Below are 22,071 nucleotides of genomic sequence, written 5' to 3'. Positions count from 1 at the left end.
TTTCGTTGAAACTACACACTCATTTTCATTTTAATAGCTGGATATGGCTCGTATCCCACAATTTCAAAATCTTCAAACTTGAAATCGTCTATGTTCTTTATTGCACCTTTCCGATCTTCCTTAATCACCAATTTGGGAAACTGTTTCGGCACTCTTTCAAACTGTTCCTTCAATGCGTCAACGTGGTCCAAGTATACGTGCGCATCGCCCAACGTGTGGATGAACTCGCCACAGTCCATGTCCACAACGTGTGCAATCATCTTTGTAAGTAACGCATATGAGGCAATGTTGAAAGGCACACCTAGCCCCATGTCACACGATCTCTGATATAACAAGCAGGACAATTTAGGTCTACCAGTACCTGGGCCAGAACCGGTTGCGCTTGCCGACTGTGGGAAGTTCACGTAAAACTGACAAAAGACATGGCAAGGAGGAAGTGCCATCTTGGGGAAATCCGGAGGGTTCCAAGCAGACATGATGATTCTGCGGTCATAAGGATTAGTTTTCAATTTTTTAATTACATCTTGGAGCTGGTCATAGCCCTGGCCAGTGTAGTCGGTTTCGCAATCCCGATACTCTGCTCCAAAATGTCTCCATTGGAAACCATAAACGGGCCCCAAATCACCTTCACGACGATGGGTCAACCCGAGTGTATCTAGAAACTCGCGGGAGCCGTTGCCTTCCCATATCTTCACCCCCTTGTCACTCAATATCTTTGCATCAGTAGACCCTGCAATGAACCAGAGTAGCTCATGTATGATGCCTTTGGAAAAGACGCGTTTCGTGGTGAGGAGTGGGAACGTGTCGTTGGATAAATCAAATCTCAACTGCGGTGGTGCAAAGAGCGACTTTGTTCCGGTGCCCGTCCTGTCGGGACGATGTTCCCCTTCGTATATGATCCTCTCGCACAAGTCGAGATACGCCTGTTCGGCAGGGTTGGGGGATACTGTCATGGTTGAATTGAATGAGCTCGTGGTACAGTCGCGTCTCGTGGAATTTATTTGATGTCTCGCTTTTTTATACTGTATTTTCTTTCTTCATGTGGCTGCGAAATCTCTTATGGTTTTACTAACCGTACGGCAAGCTGGGGAATGCCAAAGGACAAGCCATGAAAGACCGACCCAGAAGGGAGAGTTTTCTTGAGAGACCAAGACAGGAGAGAGAACGAAAAGTCGGTTCAGGTAATGGTGTTTATTACTTTTAAGTGCAGTCACTTGACTAGTGGTATAAACATCAGCGGGACAACAGCAGCAGTGGCGACAGCTTAACACATCCGCACGCGGAAAGTTAAAAACGCTTCAAGCTTATTTGTTTTCACCAAAGACAGCGTCAGAAGCCTTTTGGGTCCATGATTTGTCTTCTTCTGGTTGAGCTTTACCGGCCAAGTTGTCAGCTTTGTTGGTGACGGAGTCCTTAGTAGATTCCAAGGTTGATTTCTCTGAGTCTGGCTTGATGGCGGATTCGACTTTGTCACCGAGGTTTTGTCTTCCTGTGTCTGACATTTTTGCTTGTTTGTTTATTTGCTTGTGGTTTATTGATTGATTCCAATGATGGATTACATCAACTCATGACTATGGATTGGTGAGGATTTCCACCCCTTTTTATACTGGAGATTTTTGCATCTTGGGGGAGGGGCGAATGGGCGAAAAAGGAAAGGGGGGGGCAACAAGCTATGTGGACACGTTTCCAGTTGTGTTCCTTGAATGACCTCGAGGATGAATATCGTGGACCTCATACTTTTGGGCCGTAGCAAGTGAATGGCCCAAAATTGGGTGCAAAAAGGGCTCTGGTTGTTTGGTTGCTGTTTCGGCATTTGCACACGCCTACGCATAAATAACGAATCGTCCACGGTTACACTTGACCAGAGTCCCCCCCAAGTCCCCAAAGTCCCTAACATCTCCATGATTGCTGTCTCTAAACTTTAAAACATGTCGACTCCTTCCAACTGTGATTTTTTTTGTTTGTTTACGATTGAGATCTCCTGAGACAGCAATCAAGTGTGATCTGTTGTGGGGTCAGAGATTTTTTCAAAACCCACAGTCATGGCGAAATGACATCCGAGATCCAATTCGGAAAATGCACACAGCGGTTATGTCAGGTTCAACTCCCACGGTCTTTTATGGGGGAAGGGGGTCGAGGAGGATTGGGTGGGCAGCAAAGTTATGGCCAAGAAAGACAGAATTGCGTCGCGAGCAAATGGCCCCCAGCTAGGTCGAGGTCTCGTCTTGACCCTGTAGGGCATTTTTCTATAACCATTGGCTTGACACGGTCGTCTCTTGCAACAGTGACCCCCTGATTCTCATCAAGACAAGAGAAGCAGCCCATGCCCATGCCCATGTCCGTGTCCATACCTCTCCCCCCTTACTCGCCCTCACGCCTGTCACACGCCAAGTCCCCGTGTTGTTCTCTTACCTCATAGCCGCAAAGCTGCATGTCCTGCCAGTAAAGCCTTATGTGGGTGTGTGCATTCAGCAAGATAAACAGACTAGTCTACATTCCCCCACTTGCTCCTGGAGGCAATGATGTCAACAGTAAATTATTATTTATTATAGGGTTCTAACTAACCAATTTCTCCAATTCGTGATCCGATAGCAAGTAACCTAATGATGACGAGCACGATGGTGATGACGAGGCCAGCCCAAATAAAAAAAAAAAGGCAAAAGGAAAAAATTGATTGACTCACTTCTTGTCACCGAAAACGGCATCTGATGCTTTTTGTGTGGATGATTTGTCATCTTCTGGTTGGAGCTCACCGGCTACTTCGTCAACTCTACTGGTAACGGTGTCCTTGGCTTTTTCCAAGGTTGACTTTTCCGAGTCAGGCTTGACTGCCTATTCGACTTTGTCATTGCTGCGTGACATTTTTGTTTGGTTTTTGTTTTTTTTCTTTGCAATTGAGTCTGTTTAGTTGTTGCTGATGAGGAATAGGATCAAGAGTCGGATGAAGGAAGAGAGATGGGAGGGCCTTCTAGTCCCTTGTTTGTAGTTAAGGAAATCCATCTTGTGACTGTTATTGTTCAACCAGCCGTGGTAAGAGAGAGATAGAGATGGAGAGAGACAAAGAGTAGGTTTTTCAAGATTGCTAACCATTGGGACCATTCTCCTTTGTTTGGTTTCATGTTTAATTCTCTCTTGCTGTCACCTCTTGCTGTTTTTTGTCGAGTTTGTTGGATAGATAATGTGGTAACAAGAGAGTATGGCAAAAAAAAACATGGGCGCATGGGTGCAAAATTTTTGTTTTTGGTTGATCTTTTGATGTTTGTACGCATAAGTGCGAAAACGAGGCATTCAGTGCTCAGTGCCCTTTGCCCTTTGCCTGACCACATCTGGGACAACAAATCACCATTGTAAGATAAGAGATGCGTGTTTATACAGTTGAATTTCAACGAGACTGAAATTATCCACGAGTATCTGCTGTATGTGCATTACTCTAGCAATGTTAACTGAATTCGCATGCATTTTTTTTTTCTTTCTTTATCATCAAAACATACCCGAAACCTACCAAATAAACCCATAGCCCATCACCCCTCCTCCTCCTGATTTCTTGAGGACCTCTGAAAAAATAACAGCCGTTCGGACAGTATAAGCTGTTTACACCTGTAGCCACCTGAAATATTTAAACCATTTAGGCTCAACAAGAACGCATTTCGATTCGGCAATCAATAGCGGTTTCTCCAGCTTCGTGGTCGGCAAGGTCTCAAGGTAGCCCTCAATCACGACTTTCCTACCCTTTGCCTCCTTGACTTTTGCATGCAAAACTACCGTGCTCTGTGGCGGTGCTTGGTTTTTAAAGTCAATCAGAAGACTAGCTGTGACACCCTTTTTTGACGGTAAAAGTGGGAATCCCGCCGAGCAAAGACCTTCATCAAGTATCGTTGAGACTATCCCATTGTGGATCTGTCCATCTTGACTTATGAGCTTATCTCCTAGATGGTAGAAACTTGTCAATTCTCCAGTTTTGTCATTGACGAAAACCACGGGGTCGATCTCCATCAAGTTTGGGCCAAAAAGAAGCCCCGTGTTGACGTAGTTTTTATGGTGCTGCTCGGGGAACGCCTTGCTGGACGTGTACTTCTTGTAGTCTGGGTTCAGGATGAGTTTCTGGTACTCGTCGGTTGCCTCGATTTGCTTGAGTACCAAGTTATTGATATGGATCAATTTCTTGTCGGTGTTGAAGTTTCCCTTTCTCCATTCTTTGGGGAAGGCCGCTAAGCCAACGCCAAATGCAACCAACGGCACAGTTTTTCTTACAAGTCCACGAAACATGCCTCACAGCTCAGAAAGTGCTCCTACCCGGTTCCTCTGGAGAGAGTGTGGCTCGTCATGGGGCGACGCCGGCCATGCGCTTTGGTGAGCTTCTGGAAAATTGGTCAAGAACAAATATGGTAGCGCGCTTTTAACATAGACACCTTCGTGGGAAGAGATGAGTAGTGAAGGATTTACCACACCTCATTCAATTTTTTGCAATAATCTTTATTCCAAGGGCAAGAAGTAAGCGGGATCAAGCAAGACGATGGGGAACAAATCCAAGGGTGTTAAGCGTCCAGCAATTACTTTGACTCCAGAGGAGAAGAAGCTAAAGAAAGCCAAGTACAATAACAACAAGAAAAAACTACCATCGCCTCCATCAGAAGATGAAGTCGATGGAGAAAACGAATCCGACAGCGAAGAGTTACCCATGAGCGAAGATGAAGAGCTCGAAGATGGACCGCTAGGAGACGGGGATGAAGAAGACGAGTTGGACGAGCTCGATGAGCTTGATGAGGAAAACGGCGAAAAAGAGAAAGACGAAGAAGGTGATGAAGATGACGAAGATGACAACGACGACGATGTTGTAGTTGAAGATTCGCCTCAAACGGCAGAAGACCCCAACAAAAAGTCATCAAAAGAACAACATTCAGAACAAAAGAAATTACTAGGAGAAAGAAAACTACAAAGGAAGTCAGGAGTGCAAGTGCAAGACATCAAGAAACTATGGGAGAAACTAAGAGTTACCAAGCCCACACCCACCAAGCAGCAGCGTGATAAACTATGTGATGAGATATGGGCACTTTCGGAAAATGTCATTAACGATCTCGTGTTGAAGCACGACGCATCGAGAGTGGTGCAGACCTTGGTGAAATACTCCTCCAAGGAAAGAAGAGACAAGATTGTTGATTCCTTGAAGGGGTCCTTCTATCAATTGGCAACGTCAGCATACGGCAAGTATCTCCTCATTAAACTTTTGCATTACGGATCGAAAGAGTCGAGAGGTGCCATAGTCAATGAATTGCATGGAAAATTGCGCAAGTTGATGAGACACAGAGAAGGCGCCTACGTGGTGGAAGACTTGTTTGTCTTGTACTCGACCGCTGAACAGAAACAACAGATGATTAGAGAGTTCTGGGGCAGTGAGTACGCGGTTTTCAAAGAATCAGGCAAGGGCAAGACTGTGCTCGACGTGGTTAAGGAGTCATCGGAGAAGAAACAGTTGATAATGCAAAACTTGTTTGGAACAATAAAGGCCTCGGTTGAAAAGGGGTCGACTGGTTTCCAGATTTTGCACGCGGCAATGAAGGAATACGTCACTGTTTTGGCCGACGATATCGACGCCAACGACTCGGCCATCCGAGACTTTATTGATCTCTTGAGCGAGCAGTTTGCCGAGTTGGTGCACACGCAAGAAGGATCCGAGGTTGCCAGCAGTTTGATCGCCATGGCCAACGCCAAGGAAAGAAAAGGCATAATCAAGAGTCTAAAGTCGCACCAGAGCGAGTTGATCAAAAACGAGTACGGTAACGCCGTGCTCATTGCTTTACTCATGGCTGTCGACGATACAGTGTTAACGTACAGGTCCTTTTTTGGCGGTGGTGAGATGTTCACTGCGGAGTTGTTGCCCGAGATAATCCAGGACAAGTTTTCCAGAAGGCCCATTCTTTACATATTGAAGGGTTTAGACGGTAGGTATTTTGCTCCCAACGTGAAAAAGGCGTTTTCGAAATACCAAGATTTGGCGTATCAAAAGACGTCGAAAAAGGACAAGGATGCCAAGAGGGCCGAGCTTCTTGCAAAGTCAATCGAGCCCATATACAAGGCATTGCAGCCGTCACTTGAAGACGCACAGTTTACTGAGCTTTTGTCCAACAATATGGCGGCGCAGTTCATCACTGAATTGTTGTTGACGCCAACTTCTAACGAGAAAGTCAACAGTACTTATAGACCGCAGATGTTGCAAGCAGTATTCGACAAGGTGTTCAAGGGCGACGTCCGCGAGGACCACCATTTGCTCAATAAAGCGCCATTCACCTCGAGATCAATCAAGGCGTTGATCCAGGGTAACAACTACAAGTTTGACAATGAGTCCAAGAAATTGGTGCACGTGGAAGGGTCCGAGAAGATTCCAGACACCGGTATCGCGTTTGCTGAAAAGGCGGCCGATGAAATTGTCAATAAGGTGAGCTCGTGGACAAGTGGCCAGCCTGCGTTTGTCTTGTTGTCACTTCTCGAGGTTTTGACTTTGGCCAAGTCCGAAAAGGCAGAAACTTTGAAAAAGGAATTGAAGAAAAACAAAAAGCTGCTTTCTGCGGAAGACAAAGGTTCTAAACTATTATTAGACTTTTTATAAAAACACACTTATTGTAAACTTTGGAACGTCACATTAATTCGTCAGCATCCATTTCTTCTTCTTCGCTGTAGTCGCTCTCCTCATCCTCATCCTCATCATCATCTTCTCCGTTTCCCTCCCCGTCTTCTTCTCCCTCCGAGCTAGACTGCGCAAAAATTTCCAGCCTTTGACTCAACCTTCTTTCCAACCTCGTTGTCACATGTTCATTGATGGGTTTAAAGTCGTCAATTTCTACTCCGCTGTCGTCACTGTGAAAACCCTCTTCATCTCCTTCCCCTCCTTCATCTCCTTTCTCTTCTTCTCCTTCTTCTTCTTTTTCTTCTTCATCCTCATCCACATTCTCCGTTTCAACAACAATGGCTTCAACGTCAAATGCTTTTTCGTCCGCTTCAAACTCTTGGAACCACTCCAATTTGCGCTCGCATCTTAGACAAGGTAGACTCTCGTCGCTGGCCTGCATGAGATTAAATTGGGTTGCAAGACAGACATAGCAGTAAACATGGCCACAGTTGGTTATACATGGATTGGTCACTGGACCCGCGGTGGCAAAGACTCTACCACCACTACCACCACCAGATTGCGAGGCCTGAAAGTTATTATAGTGACAAATGGCACATTCCAGTATGGGCAAATTGGTGTACCTCGTCACCCTTGCGCTTTCTCCAATCAGAAACAGAAACTCGTCGGCTACTTTAGTTCGATTCAACACTTTATTGACCAATTTGCCAAGCTTGCGTAGCTGTAAAAGTGGTAGAAGGAAAACGAGAAACTCGGTCATGACATTCCACACCAATTGACGATTTTGAAATTCGTAATTCACGTTGCTTCCGTTGAACTTTAAAAGGTCAGATATCAAGGGGGTCTCTGTTATTCCAAGTATTCGATGGTATAATGTTGAGTACTTCCCATTCACGAGAAAAATCGTGAAATTTACCAAATTTAGAATCTTCAATGTGTTGTCTATCTTGGTGAACATCTTGTTTCGATTGTTGATTAAAAAGTTCTTAATTCTGTTGCTAAAAGAGTCATATTCCCCGTTGTTCCCCTCTTCGTCTAGCTGATATAGAAGTGTTTCGATCTTCTTGTAGGCAAATGTGCCCACCAACGCAGCTAAAAGTAACCCTTTCTTATTCAACCCGATAATTTTCCCCGACTTGCTATCGGTGAGTTTCAAATTTTGAAGCGCCGAGCCATAAGTGGCGCCAGATTTCCATACCGTCAATTTGAAGATGACCAAGCTCAACAAGAGCGAGTACGTTTCAGGATGCCGGCTGTATGAGAGTTTGTTGAAGGTGGAATTGGAGTTTTCGTGCAGCTGAAATATGGACGAGACTTGGTCTTTCAACAAGGAAAAAAGCTCGCCATCTAGAATGCATGCATCTAGTTGAGAAACCCTTGATGATGGGTACGAAATTGGGATCATGGTGGCGTTGGTTTTAGTACTGGAGCTGGTGTGTGGGACTTGAGCTAGACCTGGAGTGGCGCTCTTTCTTCACCACATATTAATTTTATTCTTTTGGTTTTTGGCTCTTTCGTTTCAGAGGCTATCACCGCGCGGTCCACACGAACCCATCACCACGCTAGTTGTGTATTTTAATTCTATCTAGCTATCTATCTATCAAGGCTCACCAACCTCCATTCACTCTGATCGTTTCGACAATGTCGCCAGCAACTTCGTCAATCAAGATTGAGTTCTTACGCAGCTCGAGACTCACCAAGGCGTCGGCAACTTCTTTGTAGACGGACATTTTGTCCACAACAGTGGTCACACCGCGGTAGTTGTTAACAATCGGTTTCAAAATCTTCAAAAGCAGCAATTGAACAACCGGGCTCTGCGAGTGAGCTCGTAATTTGCTCAAAAGATTCTTTACAATCCCCGGCTGCAGCATCGTCTTTAACAAGTTTTTGCCTCGACTGATCAACTCAAGATAAACATCCAATGCAGACTCCAAATTTGCCACTTTTGGTAACAAGAACCCCGCCGCGAGGCAATCTGCAGAGGCCGAGAGGTCAATGTTGACGTAAGTGGGGTCCACTTTGCTCCAATGGTGCAAGGACTCCAACGCGTTTGATTGCCAGTAGGGATCTAGCACCAAATTGTAGTAGACTCCAAGAATGTCGAACCGTTTCATTTTAGCTCTCACTCTGCTGTCACAGTAAACTATTTCACACATGATGGGGAGAAGAAACTGCCGAAACGGTAGGTCCATTTGCGACAAGGTTTTCAAAAAGGGGAGCGTCCCCAAATCGAGAAACTCGGCCTCACGGGCATTGTTCAATGAAAGGCAATTATATATAATGGGCGAGACAACACTCATGATCTCCTTGTAGTTCAATTTGGGGTACACGCAATTCTCAAGGATTCTAGCTAGAAATTGCAAAACATCACCCTTGTAGAGATGTTTTAAAACGTCCGATATGCACGACATGGATTTGATAAACTTGAGAACCACCATTTGTTGATGGAATGCCAATTTGTCATAAACGTTGAAGAGCATTTTGAAGATCTCCACGCTCGCAATTGAGGTCCGCACTTGAGCTTCAGATTGGCTAAAGAACCCCATCACGTCTGCAATTTTGTCCATGGCCTCCAAGACTCGAGCTTGGTCCATTTTTATATCTCCTTCGCAAGACAGCCTCGAAGATTGAATTGCCACCAAGCGATTAAGCAAGGTGACAAACTTTAACAAGACACCGTATTTGGCCAATATCCGACAGAGATCCGATTTGGACCGACTCACGTCCTTGGCGAGAATTGTGTGTATCGAGACGACAACCGTGAGCGCAAATTGAGGTGCAGCGTCGAATTCTTCCTCCATGAGCTTAGACAACAAGCGGAGCCCACCGCAAGAGACAAACATGGATAATGCGCGGTTCGACACATTTAAGCAATCGATGAATCGTGCCACCTGTAGCCTGACTCGAGTATCGGTGGAGGCCCTGAATTTCGCGATTGCTGGGATACCTCCTAGAAAGCAAAAGTTCTCCAACTGGCCCACATTGTTCTCAAAGATAAAGTTTAAAACAGAAATCGTTTGGAACCACAACTGGTGCTGTTTGGGAAACTCTTGAAACCCGCCTAGAAGCTCGAGCAAGGTCAAGACGCCGTGGTCTCGTACAAAGGTGTCATGCAGGAATGGATACTTTTTGATCAAATGCAACATTCTTCCCGTGGTCTTTACCAACGTGGTAATGTCTCGCTCGGTGTGGGAGTCCAATTGACTAGTCTTGCGGCTGAGTTTTACAACGAGGTATTCCATCTTGACCTGTATTTCCAATTCATTAGAGTCGAAATCGTGAACATCGATTCCGAAAAAGGGGTCCTTGTCACCAAGATCCTCTCCTGTGAGAGACGAGATTTTCATCTCTGCCTTTTCAGGGTCAAAATCCTGCGATGCGTACTCGCTAAACTCGTCAGCCTCTTGGAATTTGTTGAGCAAGTCCTTTTTCGAAAGCTTTGTTCGTTGCGACGGGTTCCTGACACCATCACTTTTAACCACCCGCGCGGTGTTCCCAGTAGTACCAGTAGTACCGGTAGCACCAGTAGTCCGGTTAGTAGTAGTCTTGTAGATGTGCTCCAACCCTTTTCTGGTGGAGCACTCAAGAACACTCAAATGCTGCTCGGCACATGGTGGTATTCCTCCCGTAAGTGAGTCTCTAGGTAAGACACAATTTTCGTCATTTGTCAACCATTGGTGCTTGAGCAAGAGCTTGGCACTAGTTCTCAAATTTGGCAGCTTCTGAAAGCACTCGAGTAGAAAGTCTCGAAGCGCGGGCGAGGAATTCTTTGGCAACGGAGGGTGATCGTCGGTTCCAATTGCATGAAGAGCAGCCATGGGGTTGAGGTCGTGGTACGGTGGATTCGTGGTTAATAGCTCAATGATGGTTGCACCCATGGACCATATATCCGAGGCTGTGCATATACCGTCACCGCCAAGAATCGTTTCGGGAGCCATCCAGTTGGGAGTTCCAACCACCGTGTTGTAGTGGGCACTTACTCGTGCCGCAACTCCAAAATCTGCCAACTTTACCTCCCCCTTGTCAGTTAAAAGCACATTGCCCGCTTTCACGTCCCTGTGAACTACACCTTGACCGTGTAAGTAACAGAGACCGGCCAAGATTCCCCGTACGTACACTTTGATCTGACTTTCGGCAAGCCCTTCTTTCCGCTTTTTGTAAACGTGCCGCAACGAGCCACCGCTGCAGTACTCTAGTATCACGTTCAAAGTGAAGGCGTCCTTGGTAAAGCCGTGGTATTTCACAATGTTGGGGTGCCTCAAGATCTTTAAAAGATCAATTTCTCCCATCAAGGTGGACACGTCTTGATCCTTTTCCAATCTTATTCTCTTTATCGCGACAATTTCACCGGTGCGGATGTTTGTTGCTCGATAGACGCTCGCAAAGGCACCCGTGCCTATGGGCTCTCCAATTTCATAGTTTTTGAGCGTATCTTCCTGGGAAGAAAACGTGGGAGCTTGTTGGTGATTTTGTGCTGGTGTCAATGAGACATGCGTTGTTGAGAATCTTTTCTGGACCGGTGTCGACTGCAGTGGCAAAAACTCAAGGAGCTTTAAAGCCGGAGGATAATTGACATTTGCATTGGCATTTGTATTGGAATCCGTTTCTGCGCCCGCTGCCCTGGGGTTTCCTTGCGTGTCATTAAAGCCAAATGTTTTCTGATTTTGACTCTGGAAGGATGAAGTTTTGGCACCTCGTTCATTGCTCATGAACGGAGGCGCCGACTTGAGTTTCAAAGCTGACGATTTTTCCTCCCTTTGGTGGCGACTTCCCAAGTGTAAAGGTCTGTTGACACCACTTTCCTCATCCTGTTTTGTAAAGAAACGCGAGGCACCGCCATTTCCCAAGCCTGAAAATTTGGAAAAGGACAACTCGTCTGTGATTTCCAAATCGTCCAAGTCTTTATCTTCGTTGACATTCTCCTGAAACTTTTCTAAAAGCGACGCCTTTTTGTCGGACTTGCTGCTGGTGTTTGCAGAAGCGGAGTCAGCTTTACCACTCAGGATGGGAACAAGAAAATCGCCGATATCATTTAGCTGGGAGAATTGGTGGATCGGGCTCAGTATCGACATGTTATATCCTCATCTTAAAACGCAAAAAGTAATAAAAGAAAGAGCTTCTTGCGATAGTTGGCTGTTTCTTGTCGTCAAACTGGGTGAGAGCCTGTTGATGATGGAAAGAAAGTAGAATTTGGTCAATTTTGGTTGTAAAACTGAAAGGGTAAACAAGCGACATATTTGAAATTTTTGTTTTTTGGGCGGCTGCTGCTGCTGCTGCACGTGCACATCAACCGAGCATATTCGGATCATTTGCAGCCAATGCAGTTGGTCAATACGACGAATAGATCAGCAGAGAGTTCATTATATCGAAAAACATGCTGAGAATTAACAAAGCGGTTCACTTGTGGAGAAAAGAATTTCTATTATACAACGTAACAAAGTTAAAATTCCCTCTAGGCTACTTTAGTAATCAACTTGCCATTGGGCTTGTCACCCGTGAACAACTGGTTCCAAATCTTTGGGATCCCTTCCAACTTAGCGGGAATGCTATCGCCAGTTAAGCTGTCGACATGGTAAGCGCCGTCAGTCTTGATCTTGCCCTCCTTGACGGCCTTGATCAAAATGTGGATTGCTTCGGGCAATTGCGAAATATAGTCTGAGACAATAAAGCCCACGACAGTTAATGAGTTCACGGTGATCTCGCCCCAATTTGTAATTTTGGGAGGCTCGCTAGCGTTATAGGAAGAGATCGACCCGCACGAGATAACGCGGCCGTATTTGGCCATTTTGGTCAAGGCGAAACTCAAGATGTTTCCACCGACATTGTCAAAGTAGACATTGACGTTCCTGCCATTCAAGTACTCGTTGATTTGAGATTGGTAGTCGGGGTTCTTGTAGTTGACGCAAAAGTCGGCCCCGAGACTCTCGACCCACTTGCATTTTGCGTCTGAGCCCGAAATGCCAATCACGGTGGTTGCACCGAGCAAGTTTTTGGCGATTTGCACCACAACGGAGCCAGTGGCGCCCGAAGCGGCACTCACGAGCACAATCAACTCCTCCGGCTTCTCCTTCAAGTACTTTCTCAACCCGCCAGCTTCAATCAAGCCAAACAACGCCGTCCATGACGTCATTCCCAACACCGACATGTAGTATTCAAGAGGGAATCCCAAGCTTTGGTCGACTTTGTTAACGACCTGAGCTTCAGAAACGACTATATAGTCAGCCCAGTAGAATTTGCCATTGACGATATCTCCCTTGGCGTATTTGTCCGATTTGCTCTCGAGCACCTCGGCCACGGCCAATGACGACATTGGTGCGCCTGTTTCAACTGGCGGAACGTAGTATCTCTGTTTGGCATCTTTGGATCTAATCCAGCCCCTTTGAGTCGGATCATTGGAAAGAAGCAAGGTCTTGACCAACAATTGACCCTTTTGCAACTCGGGGATTTCGGTTGCTTTGATTGCAAACGTTGAGGTTGGCTCGTTGAAGTTTGGATTGATGAATCCCGTGGGTGACTGTTTGAGCACCACTTGAGTTGATTCTGTTGGAATTGACATTATTGCTTGCCTTGATGATACCTTTACAGTCCTTTGTATTTTTTTTTTATTCCATCATTTCTAGTCTGACGGATATTGAACGTTTTATAGCAAGTTACCAGATGTTGGACGTTTTATAGCAAGTTACCAGCTGCTGGAACGTATATGTAAGCTTGGTGATTCACACACCCCACCCCGCGGCTTTTAGCCCCCTGCGCGTGCAAAGTCCGGCGAGTCCAGCTCGGAACATTTATCGAAGTTTTCCATTTTTCCGTTGCCACAACGAGCCACTATACCCCTTCCCGACCTATTCGGTTGCGATAAATTTTTCTATTGGCGACCTGGGAGGGAACACTTTCAATTCAATGACTTGACGAGTTGACCGTCCATTATAGATTGGCATGGGCGATGTGCCGGGTGGGTTGGAGTAGTTCTGGTGAAAAAGAGCAAGACCGAACCACAGCTCTGAAATAACGGTGAAGGTGCTTGAAGCTGGGTTTAGGTTGCGAAAAAAAGATGAAAAAAAGATTGCAGCACGAGAGTTTCGCGTATGGTCTCCCACTACACTACTCGGTCTCGCTCTTAGCAGCTTAACTACTGTTGATCGGACGGGAAACGGTGCTTTCTGCTAGATATGGCCGCAACCGAAATACTGGTATTTTCAGGACACTAGCATGCGTTGCAAGAGGGACTCCCGCAGCTAGAAACACCAAGAATCACTTTGATAGACTCGTATTACAGTTTCAAAACATTTCATCTATATCTTCTATTTCTCAAATCCAGTAGCTTTTGCAGCACTATCTTCGTCCCTCTCCGCCTTCTCCTTATTCCAACTCAACAAGTTCACGTCTCCCGTTTTTCTAGGATGGATGAAATTGATAATTAGCAAAGCTAATCCAAGGACAAAACAAATGGCACCGCCCACCATCCACGCAATGCCCAAAAAGTCGTTCTTGCCTCCCATAACCGATCTCTGCGAGATGTAGATGTACTTGTGGCCGTTGTAAGGCAAAACGGGGAAATGCAAGCCCACGTTGATTTGGTAAACACCGCTTTCTAAGCTAGCTGAGTCGTTACGAAGTGCTAGCTTGTTGAAGGTGGCGAGTGCCGAAGGGCTCATCCAATTCTGGAACTGTGGCCAAGTGGAAATATCAGGCACGTTCGTCTCGTTGTAGCCATTGGGGAACATCTTGTACCAATTTGGAGGAGGGATAATGTCGGTATAGTTGTATTTGGTCTTTTTGAACCGATTCTTGTTTGTAGCCCAGTTTATACCCTTGTCTGTAAGAAGCACCGTCTTGTCTGACGAGGTACCGTTAACAGCACGGAACGCGGCCGAGTACGTGTCGTTGAACAAACTGTTTGCAATCAATCCACATGGATAGATGCGTGTTCCATTTACATCGGACAAGGGCTGGCAATTTTGGCCCACGGTGTTCTTGATGTCGTCTAAACTTGCCACTTTGCCATTCAACTGGTCCTCGCTAAAGGACTTGACGAAACGACGGTGGTTGGCGTAGAAATTGTGCAAACGGTAAAACAAGTACAAGGGGCCCTTGATTTTTTCCAAGACCTGGAATTGAATCATACAAACTCTTCGCTCGTCTTCAAACTCTTGCGAACTATCAGTGGCCAATTTCCAAGCAAACGAAGGCTTAACGCTGTCAAACAGTTTACGGTAGTTGAATTGCGTATAATTTGTAGGAATACCAGTCCAGTAATCAGCATTGGCCAAATTTTCGCACTGGGAGTAATCAATGACAATTTCTTCAATCTTGTAGGATGCATACCACATGGCCGCGCCGAGTGGCACGAAAACTATTGCAATCCCGATCAAGATAGGTATGACGGTCTTTGCCGTGAGCACCGGGTTATACGCTTTCATTCTCTGCTGCCGAAACGCATTATCAGCGGGCCTTCTGTTTTTCTCCTTGTGGTCTTTATCTAAGGGCTCGTCGTCTGAATTGGAGTCTGAATAGTCATCCTGGGCCCTGTCGTCGCCACGCTCGTCAACGTTGCCATAAATGTTGGCCTCTTCGCCGTTGATGTTGTTGTTTGCCAATCCTTCCGGCGGCTCAGCATGAGATGTCATCCTGTTCGTTTGTATTTGATCTGATGGGGTGGCGCAGGAGTCCAAACAAGAGTTCTTAAGCAGATGGTGTATCTATACGTATTTGATGGTAATAAAACATGAAAGCGAAATTCGGCTGTCTTCTCTTCCTGCGCATTTTTTTCCCCCTGATCACATTATTGCCGAAGTTCCCACCACTTGCGTCTCCAGTTCCAATCGAAGGACTAAGAAGAAGGAGGAAAGGGAGACGAAACTTGAAGACTACGCTGGGAGGGGTGTTACTTTTTAAAGTCCACTATTCAATTCTCTACAAACAAAAATATTGTTTGATTGGATAGGATATTGAATGCAGCTGGCATTTGTTTCAGCGTCGGCGCCATTTTTGGTTCACGGATAGAAACAGGAGAGAGCCCCTTACTTAAACCTCACGGCACACGCGTCAAAAACCCCCCTGCATCCACATTACATCGGCTAGTGGTCCTCTTTTCTGGAAGCAATCCAGCCTTTATCATCATACCAGGCTTCCACAAACAACCTCTACTTCAGAAGGAAAACTCCATGTAGATAACCCCATGTAGGAAACCAGAAAACACGGCCCACAGAGTCCGGCTTCTGCACCCCAAACTCCGCGCGCAAAATCTCGAATTTTTCATCAAGACCAAGAAAACCACCCCATCATCAACCACCATCAACCACCACCAATAGAACACCACCTCCAATGACACTCAAGGAAAAAGCAGAAAAGTTGGACAAGATCTACCCGACGCACGCACACCTATTCCACATCCCCACCTTCGAAACCCTCGGGATCGAAAACGCCAACTTCCACCCCACGACACCCTCCATCTACCTATGCGGCAACTCCCTAGGCCTCATGCCGAAACAGACACGCAGAGCAATAACCGAGCAATTGGACGCATGGTCGGCGCGCGCAGTCGAATCCCACTTCAACCACCCAACAGGCACAAACTGGGTCGACGTCGACTTGCCCTTGGTGCATCTCCTCGCTCCCATAGTAGGATGCAATGAGCGCGAAGTGTGCGCCATGGGCTCACTCACTTCCAACTTGAACGCGCTCTTGATCCATTTTTACAAACCCCAGGGCAGACGCACCAAGATACTATTCGAGAAACATGCGTTTCCTTCGGACTATTACGCGTTTTTGAACATGGTGCAGTTGTTCGGGTATGATGAGCTGCATTTGATCCAGGTTGAAGTCGACGCGGCGCCCGGCAAAACATATCTTGAAACGGAGCTGATCTTGCGTGTGTTTGATGCGCATGCTGATGAGGTGGCCCTTGTGTGTTTTCCCGGTATACAATACTACACGGGCCAGCTATTTGACATGGAGAGGATCACGCATTATGTCAAGCACAAACAGCCTGAAGTGGTGGTGGGGTGGGATTTGGCTCACGCGGTGGGGAACGTCGAGTTGCACTTGCATGAATGGGGCGTCGATTTCGCCGCGTGGTGCTCGTACAAATATTTGAACTCGGGACCGGGTGCAATTGCAGGTATATACGTGCATGAAAAGCACACGGTGGACAACACTCACAAGAAGTATACACCGCGGTTGGCGGGCTGGTGGGGGAACAACAGCGAGGACAGGTTCAAGATGTTGGAGAAGTTCGATCCCATCGCGAGCGCCCTAAGCTATAGACAGCTGAACCCGAGCGTGATTGACTGTGTCGCGTTGCAGAGCTCGTTGCAAATCTTTGAACACGTCGGCGGCGTGGCCACGCTCCGAAGAAAGAGCTTGGACTTGACGCGGTTCTTGTGGGATATCTTAGTCGAGAGCAAGTACTATATCCCGCAGAATGAGATTAACGAGACCAAGTTTGGATTCAAGATTCTCACGCCCAAGGACCCGCAGCAGAGAGGTAGTCAGTTGAGCTTGCTTTTCCAGCCGCATCGCGATGATAAGCGCGAGAATGTCATGGAGCGTGTGTTTGAGCATTTGCATCGCCATGCCATTATATGTGACGAACGGAGACCCGATGTCATACGGTTGGCGCCCTTGCCGTTGTATAACACGTTCAACGAGACCTTGGTTGCTGCAACTCGTCTTTTTGAAGCATTGGAGTTGTTAGCAAAAGACTACGTATAAATAGAGATCAAAATAATAACCTCATAAAATAAACCTCAAGTCAAGTTATTTTTCCAAGTTATTTTCATTTTCAAGTCAATTGATTATAAATATATACACACATATAAATCATATATATATATATTTCTTCTCACTCACCTTCATCGGCTTACAAAGTTTGAGCATTGTGGAAGTCTTTACCAGGGTAGATGGCATTGCTTCCCAACTCTTCCTCGATTCTCAAGATTTGGTTCAACTTGGCCAATCTCTCGGATCTAGCTGGAGCACCAGTCTTGATTTGACCAGATCTGATACCAACAGCCAAGTCGGCAATAAAAGTGTCTTCGGTTTCACCCGATCTGTGGGAAACCATGACACCCCAGCCAGCGGCGTAGGAGTCCTTAGCGGCCTGGATTGACTCGGTCAATGAACCAATTTGATTAACCTTCAACAACAAGGCATCGGCAGCCTTGGTTTCAATGGCCTTCTTGATTCTGATGGGGTTGGTGACAGTCAAGTCGTCACCAACAACTTGCACCTTGTTTTCAACCTTGGCGAAAAAATGGCTCCATGCTTCCCAGTCATCCTCGGCAAATGGATCCTCAATGGAGACAATTGGGTATTCAGCCATCAACTCGTCGTACAATTCAGCCAATTGAGGACCAGTGAGCCACTTGGACTTGTCCGAGTCTGGGTTCTTGAAGTCCAAATCGTACAAGCCATCCTTGTAGAATTCCGATGACGCAACATCCATGGCAATGTCAACTTGACCCTTGTAACCAGCAGCCTCGATAGCTGAAACGATCAAGTCCAAAGCCTCTTTAGCGGTTTTGATATCTGGAGCAACACCACCTTCGTCACCAACATTGCCAGCCGATTGACCATACTTCTTCTTGGCCAACGATTTCAAGTTGTGGTAGACTTCAGAGCCAATTCTCAAACCCTCGCTAAAAGTCTCGGCGCCAGTTGGAACAATCATAAACTCTTGGAAGGCCAAGTCGCCACCAGCGTGGGAACCGCCGTTCAAGACGTTTTGGAAAGGAACTGGCAAGACAAACTTGCCCTTTTTGGCGCCGGCGATGTCAGCAATGTGTTGATACAAGGGAACCCCCTTTTCAGCAGCACCTGCTTTGGCGGCAGCCAAGGAAACACCCAAGATGGCGTTGGCGCCCAATTTGGACTTGTTTGGAGTACCATCCAAACTCAACAAAAACTCGTCAATTTTAGCCTGGTCAGCAACATCAATGTCGGCCTTGATCAACGCGGGAGCAATAATGTCATTGACGTTGGCAACAGCCTTCAAGACACCCTTACCTTGCCATTTCGACTTGTCGCCGTCTCTCAACTCCAAGGCCTCGTGGACACCAGTCGAAGCACCTGAGGGAACAATTGCTCTGAACAATCCCTTGTCGCTGGTCAAATCAACCTCAACTGTGGGGTTTCCTCTCGAGTCGTAGACGTATCTAGCGTGGATTTTCGTGATAGCCATTGTTTTTTTTTTTATGCAAATATACTACTGTTGGAAGAAGGACTGATATAATATCGATTGAGTCAATTGAGTCAATTGAAGTCCAGGGCCTTTGTTCTCTAGTCAAAAACAAAAAGGAAAAAATTTGAATGGGGATTGGCTGCCTGGGGGGGGAGAATTTCAGCACCTATATATATATACATATTCGGACGACCACTTTAGGGAGTGAGAGTCTGCCTGTGTGGGCCATAGTGGGTGCGGATGTTCGGCTGAAAAACTCCCACTCGGTGGAAGAAGACCAACAAGAGAGGGAAAAAACAAAACTGACAAGTTACACGACCTTCTGGTCACGTGACCCCGACGCTACCGAGAGAGAGATTTACAGCGGGGGTGGAAGACACCATCCCGAGGGATTGGCTCACCCTCCTCTGCAGAATAACCCACTTGAACTCCAACTGCCACTGGCTCAACATTTATTCTGTAGAGAAACAAAAAAAACAGACATCCAGTTGGTTTTCAAAAAGAAACAACACCCATCATCGTCAACACCACTAACCACTACCACCGTCATAATCCTCATTCTCATCATCTGCCCCCATGGCAAACGTCAAACAAAGCAAAGGAAAAAAAAAAAAAAAAAAAAAAGTGTGGAGAAATAATAGCAGCTAGGTTCCGGAAATATACGGGGCCCAATGAACAAGACATCCATTTTTGCAACAGCCATTAAAAACCCCTATCCGCTATCTCCTGAATTTCTGCCAACTCTTGCTTTTTTTGGGGCCAGTTCAATTCATGGGCCTAATGGTATCCTTTCTCTTTACTGCTCTGTTCATTTCATTGCTGGAAAATAGAAAAAGGGAAGCACAACTCAAGCAGGCTTGGTCTCCAGGCTCAATGACACTTGTGAGGTGTCGTCGCGTGGCGTGGGCTCCGCTTGGTAGGCTAAACTCTTTTTTTTTCTTTTTTCTTCTTGTTCCGAAGTGTTGGTTTTTTTGCAACCGCCAGGCCCCGGGGCATGCGGTGCTGCATGTCCCCCTTCAAGGACAATAGAGTGCAAGAGAAGGTGTCAGAGGCTACTGTGGTTCAATATTTGAGTCCTGCTCTCTGGGAGGGTGCTCCCTAGCCTCAAAGCCCCATGATGATAGAAATGCAGAACCGCAGTCCCAATTTTTCCCCATCTTCCAACAATGTCTGTCAATTCAAAGCCATGGGAATTTTCGGCTATATGTTTAAAGAGCCTCAATGGGATAGTAATATGGACCTCCAACAAAGGAGAAGACGGAGCTTTCTTTCGCGAGTCCTTCCTTTATTCTCTCTTCTTTTGCAGCTCACCCGACAAAGTTGAAGTGCCTAAAAAGCTGGCAGAAATGCCCATCGGAGTCTTCCTCCACTGGTGATTATTCGTTTGGTAGCGTCCACCACCATAATTTCAGTAATAGTGGTTAAGAACCACTATTGAGGGTAAAGCCCAAATAGGCGTGGCAGATCTAGTTGCACGCCAAAACCCACCCATCCAACAGCCATGGCCTCGGATGACGCAAAGGAAAACACTTCAAAGAGCCAACCAAGCCAGCCGAAACAACCAGCAACAACCGCAGCCACTACGGCCACGGCAGACACCTCCCCTCCCACCACCACCACCAATACAACAACACCGTCATCAACTACAACCACCACAACTACAACCACCACAGCTAAAGCGGCATCGCCCGCTAAATCCAGCGAGCTGAAACCGCTGGACCTGAAACCACTGGACCTGAAACCATCGCCAACAAAACCACCTCCTGCAAAAAAGTCAAAGCCATCGCTAGATCAATACACCCAGCTCAAAAAGAAGCTAACCCAACAGATCCTCGCAAAACAGGAGCTAAACTCGCGCTTGTCGAAATTGGAAGATACCTTGTACCAAAAGGAGTCCGACTACTTTGAAGACAGCAGCATGGGCAACATCGTCAAGGGGTTCGAGAACTTCCTGAAGAGCGGCGGTGTCAGCGTGACCAGTGGCGCCTCGAGTTTCGCTTCCGGTGGAGCTAGCGGCGGCGCTGCAGGCGCGGGAGGAATTGGTGGCGGTGGAGGGTTCTCGGGTGGGTATCGGCGCAGGATCGTGTATACTGAAGATGACCATATCTTCAGTTTGAGCTCGGTTAATTTCGTCAAGAACATGACGAAGAAGCATGGCTCGGGGTACAATGGTGGTGGATCTGTGAATGGAAACAGTGCAAATAACAATAGTAATAACATCAGCGGTGGAACGCCCAGTGCGGGCAAGCAGCTGGATGATTTCGACGACTACGAGGATTCGGTTGATCCCACGAGCGCCCATGCCGCGGGGCCCAAGTTGACGTTGAGTCTCTCCGGAGGCACGTCGCCTGGTGGTGGTGGTGGTGGTGCCAATGCTCCTACTACTGCCAGTGCGTCAGAGAAGAGCGATAACGCAACAAGCACACCGTCGCGCAAACGCAAAGCTCGAAGTATAGAAGATTGAGCTATACAATCAATCATTTCTATCTAAGGTACTTTTTTTCTTTTTTTTTTGTTCAATCTATTTACATAGCCAAGTGGGGTTGAAAGATGATATTCAGGATTCCGACTTTGGCGAATACTCGTAGATCCACGGCTTGGTCGGCGGGAAATCAGTAGGCACCCGCATCTCAATAGGGAACCGCGCAAACTTCTTGCTTGCACCAGTATCAACCTTGCCATCGCCGCCAGCAGCCAGATACAACTCGGGGCTCACCATCTTCAAATCCTCCATGGCGTCATGTATGCTCTGGTACTGCAATTGGAGTTGTTGTTCGCGATGTTGCTGTTTCTTCTGCTGCACCAACTTCCACGCGTTCATAATCGTGCGATGCTTGACTAGGTCCTCATTGCATAAAGTGAGGAGCTTGGGCTGTTTCTTGGACGCGGAGAGGATCGAGAGTTGATTGACAATCTTTTGCGTTGCTGGTGAGACCGGTGGGAGTTCTTCCCATTTCTTGTATCTTTTGTAGCGGACAAACGTGAGGGGGGACTGCGACAGTAGCTGTTTGGGGAGTCTGTTGAACGGAAGCATCATTAGGGGGGGGCCTTGGGGTTATCACCGTGATGGTGGTTTCTGATCGAATTTTTCAAAATGCTACAAATTTTTCTGAGTGGTTTCAGTGTCGTAGATCGTTTTGGACAAATGCGACATTGTCGGAATTCGACACGGCGACATTACACAAAGCCAGCGGGAGATAAACCAGACTGATTACGGTTGCTGCTGACCACCCCCTCGAATGCAAAAACTACCACCACATCTTCATCA

At 46.7% G+C, this 22,071-nt stretch overlaps 11 protein-coding genes across 11 annotated transcripts; 3 read left to right on the top strand and 8 right to left on the bottom strand. All coding sequences in view use genetic code 12, as the record gives it.

Moving 5' to 3' along the window:
• Window positions 1-11: 11 nt before the first annotated feature.
• LODBEIA_P04730 (uncharacterized protein) lies at window positions 12-953 on the bottom strand (the record flags this gene model as incomplete). Its single annotated transcript, XM_066974983.1, has 1 exon — window positions 12-953. One exon carries the CDS (start codon window positions 951-953, stop codon window positions 12-14), a length of 942 nt encoding a protein of 313 aa, XP_066827411.1.
• A 2,638-nt stretch (window positions 954-3,591) lies between these two features.
• Window positions 3,592-4,266, bottom strand: LODBEIA_P04720 (uncharacterized protein; the record flags this gene model as incomplete). The annotated part of the gene is made up of 1 exon (XM_066974972.1): window positions 3,592-4,266. The coding sequence occupies one exon, from the start codon at window positions 4,264-4,266 to the stop codon at window positions 3,592-3,594; it is 675 nt and encodes a 224-aa protein (XP_066827410.1).
• A 247-nt stretch (window positions 4,267-4,513) lies between these two features.
• LODBEIA_P04710 (uncharacterized protein) lies at window positions 4,514-6,604 on the top strand (the record flags this gene model as incomplete). Its single annotated transcript, XM_066974961.1, has 1 exon — window positions 4,514-6,604. One exon carries the CDS (start codon window positions 4,514-4,516, stop codon window positions 6,602-6,604), a length of 2,091 nt encoding a protein of 696 aa, XP_066827409.1.
• Window positions 6,605-6,632: 28 nt separating this feature from the next.
• LODBEIA_P04700 (uncharacterized protein) lies at window positions 6,633-8,027 on the bottom strand (the record flags this gene model as incomplete). Its single annotated transcript, XM_066974950.1, has 1 exon — window positions 6,633-8,027. The coding sequence occupies one exon, from the start codon at window positions 8,025-8,027 to the stop codon at window positions 6,633-6,635; it is 1,395 nt and encodes a 464-aa protein (XP_066827408.1).
• Window positions 8,028-8,229: 202 nt separating this feature from the next.
• On the bottom strand, window positions 8,230-11,694 carry LODBEIA_P04690 (uncharacterized protein; the record flags this gene model as incomplete). The annotated part of the gene is made up of 1 exon (XM_066974938.1): window positions 8,230-11,694. The coding sequence occupies one exon, from the start codon at window positions 11,692-11,694 to the stop codon at window positions 8,230-8,232; it is 3,465 nt and encodes a 1,154-aa protein (XP_066827407.1).
• Window positions 11,695-12,074: 380 nt separating this feature from the next.
• LODBEIA_P04680 (uncharacterized protein) lies at window positions 12,075-13,178 on the bottom strand (the record flags this gene model as incomplete). The annotated part of the gene is made up of 1 exon (XM_066974927.1): window positions 12,075-13,178. One exon carries the CDS (start codon window positions 13,176-13,178, stop codon window positions 12,075-12,077), a length of 1,104 nt encoding a protein of 367 aa, XP_066827406.1.
• Window positions 13,179-13,923: 745 nt separating this feature from the next.
• LODBEIA_P04670 (uncharacterized protein) lies at window positions 13,924-15,249 on the bottom strand (the record flags this gene model as incomplete). The annotated part of the gene is made up of 1 exon (XM_066974916.1): window positions 13,924-15,249. The coding sequence occupies one exon, from the start codon at window positions 15,247-15,249 to the stop codon at window positions 13,924-13,926; it is 1,326 nt and encodes a 441-aa protein (XP_066827405.1).
• Window positions 15,250-15,946: 697 nt separating this feature from the next.
• LODBEIA_P04660 (uncharacterized protein) lies at window positions 15,947-17,335 on the top strand (the record flags this gene model as incomplete). The annotated part of the gene is made up of 1 exon (XM_066974905.1): window positions 15,947-17,335. One exon carries the CDS (start codon window positions 15,947-15,949, stop codon window positions 17,333-17,335), a length of 1,389 nt encoding a protein of 462 aa, XP_066827404.1.
• Window positions 17,336-17,483: 148 nt separating this feature from the next.
• LODBEIA_P04650 (uncharacterized protein) lies at window positions 17,484-18,803 on the bottom strand (the record flags this gene model as incomplete). Its single annotated transcript, XM_066974894.1, has 1 exon — window positions 17,484-18,803. The coding sequence occupies one exon, from the start codon at window positions 18,801-18,803 to the stop codon at window positions 17,484-17,486; it is 1,320 nt and encodes a 439-aa protein (XP_066827403.1).
• A 1,501-nt stretch (window positions 18,804-20,304) lies between these two features.
• LODBEIA_P04640 (uncharacterized protein) lies at window positions 20,305-21,267 on the top strand (the record flags this gene model as incomplete). Its single annotated transcript, XM_066974883.1, has 1 exon — window positions 20,305-21,267. One exon carries the CDS (start codon window positions 20,305-20,307, stop codon window positions 21,265-21,267), a length of 963 nt encoding a protein of 320 aa, XP_066827402.1.
• Window positions 21,268-21,360: 93 nt separating this feature from the next.
• LODBEIA_P04630 (mitochondrial 54S ribosomal protein mL40) lies at window positions 21,361-21,840 on the bottom strand (the record flags this gene model as incomplete). The annotated part of the gene is made up of 1 exon (XM_066974872.1): window positions 21,361-21,840. One exon carries the CDS (start codon window positions 21,838-21,840, stop codon window positions 21,361-21,363), a length of 480 nt encoding a protein of 159 aa, XP_066827401.1.
• Window positions 21,841-22,071: the final 231 nt, after the last annotated feature.

This window comes from Lodderomyces beijingensis (genome assembly GCF_963989305.1).
Source record: "Lodderomyces beijingensis strain CBS 14171 genome assembly, chromosome: 1".
Taxonomy (NCBI): Eukaryota; Fungi; Ascomycota; class Pichiomycetes; order Serinales; family Debaryomycetaceae; genus Lodderomyces; species Lodderomyces beijingensis.
The sequence above is the reverse complement of the archived record's forward strand: the minus strand, read 5'-3'. Positions and strand labels throughout refer to the sequence as shown.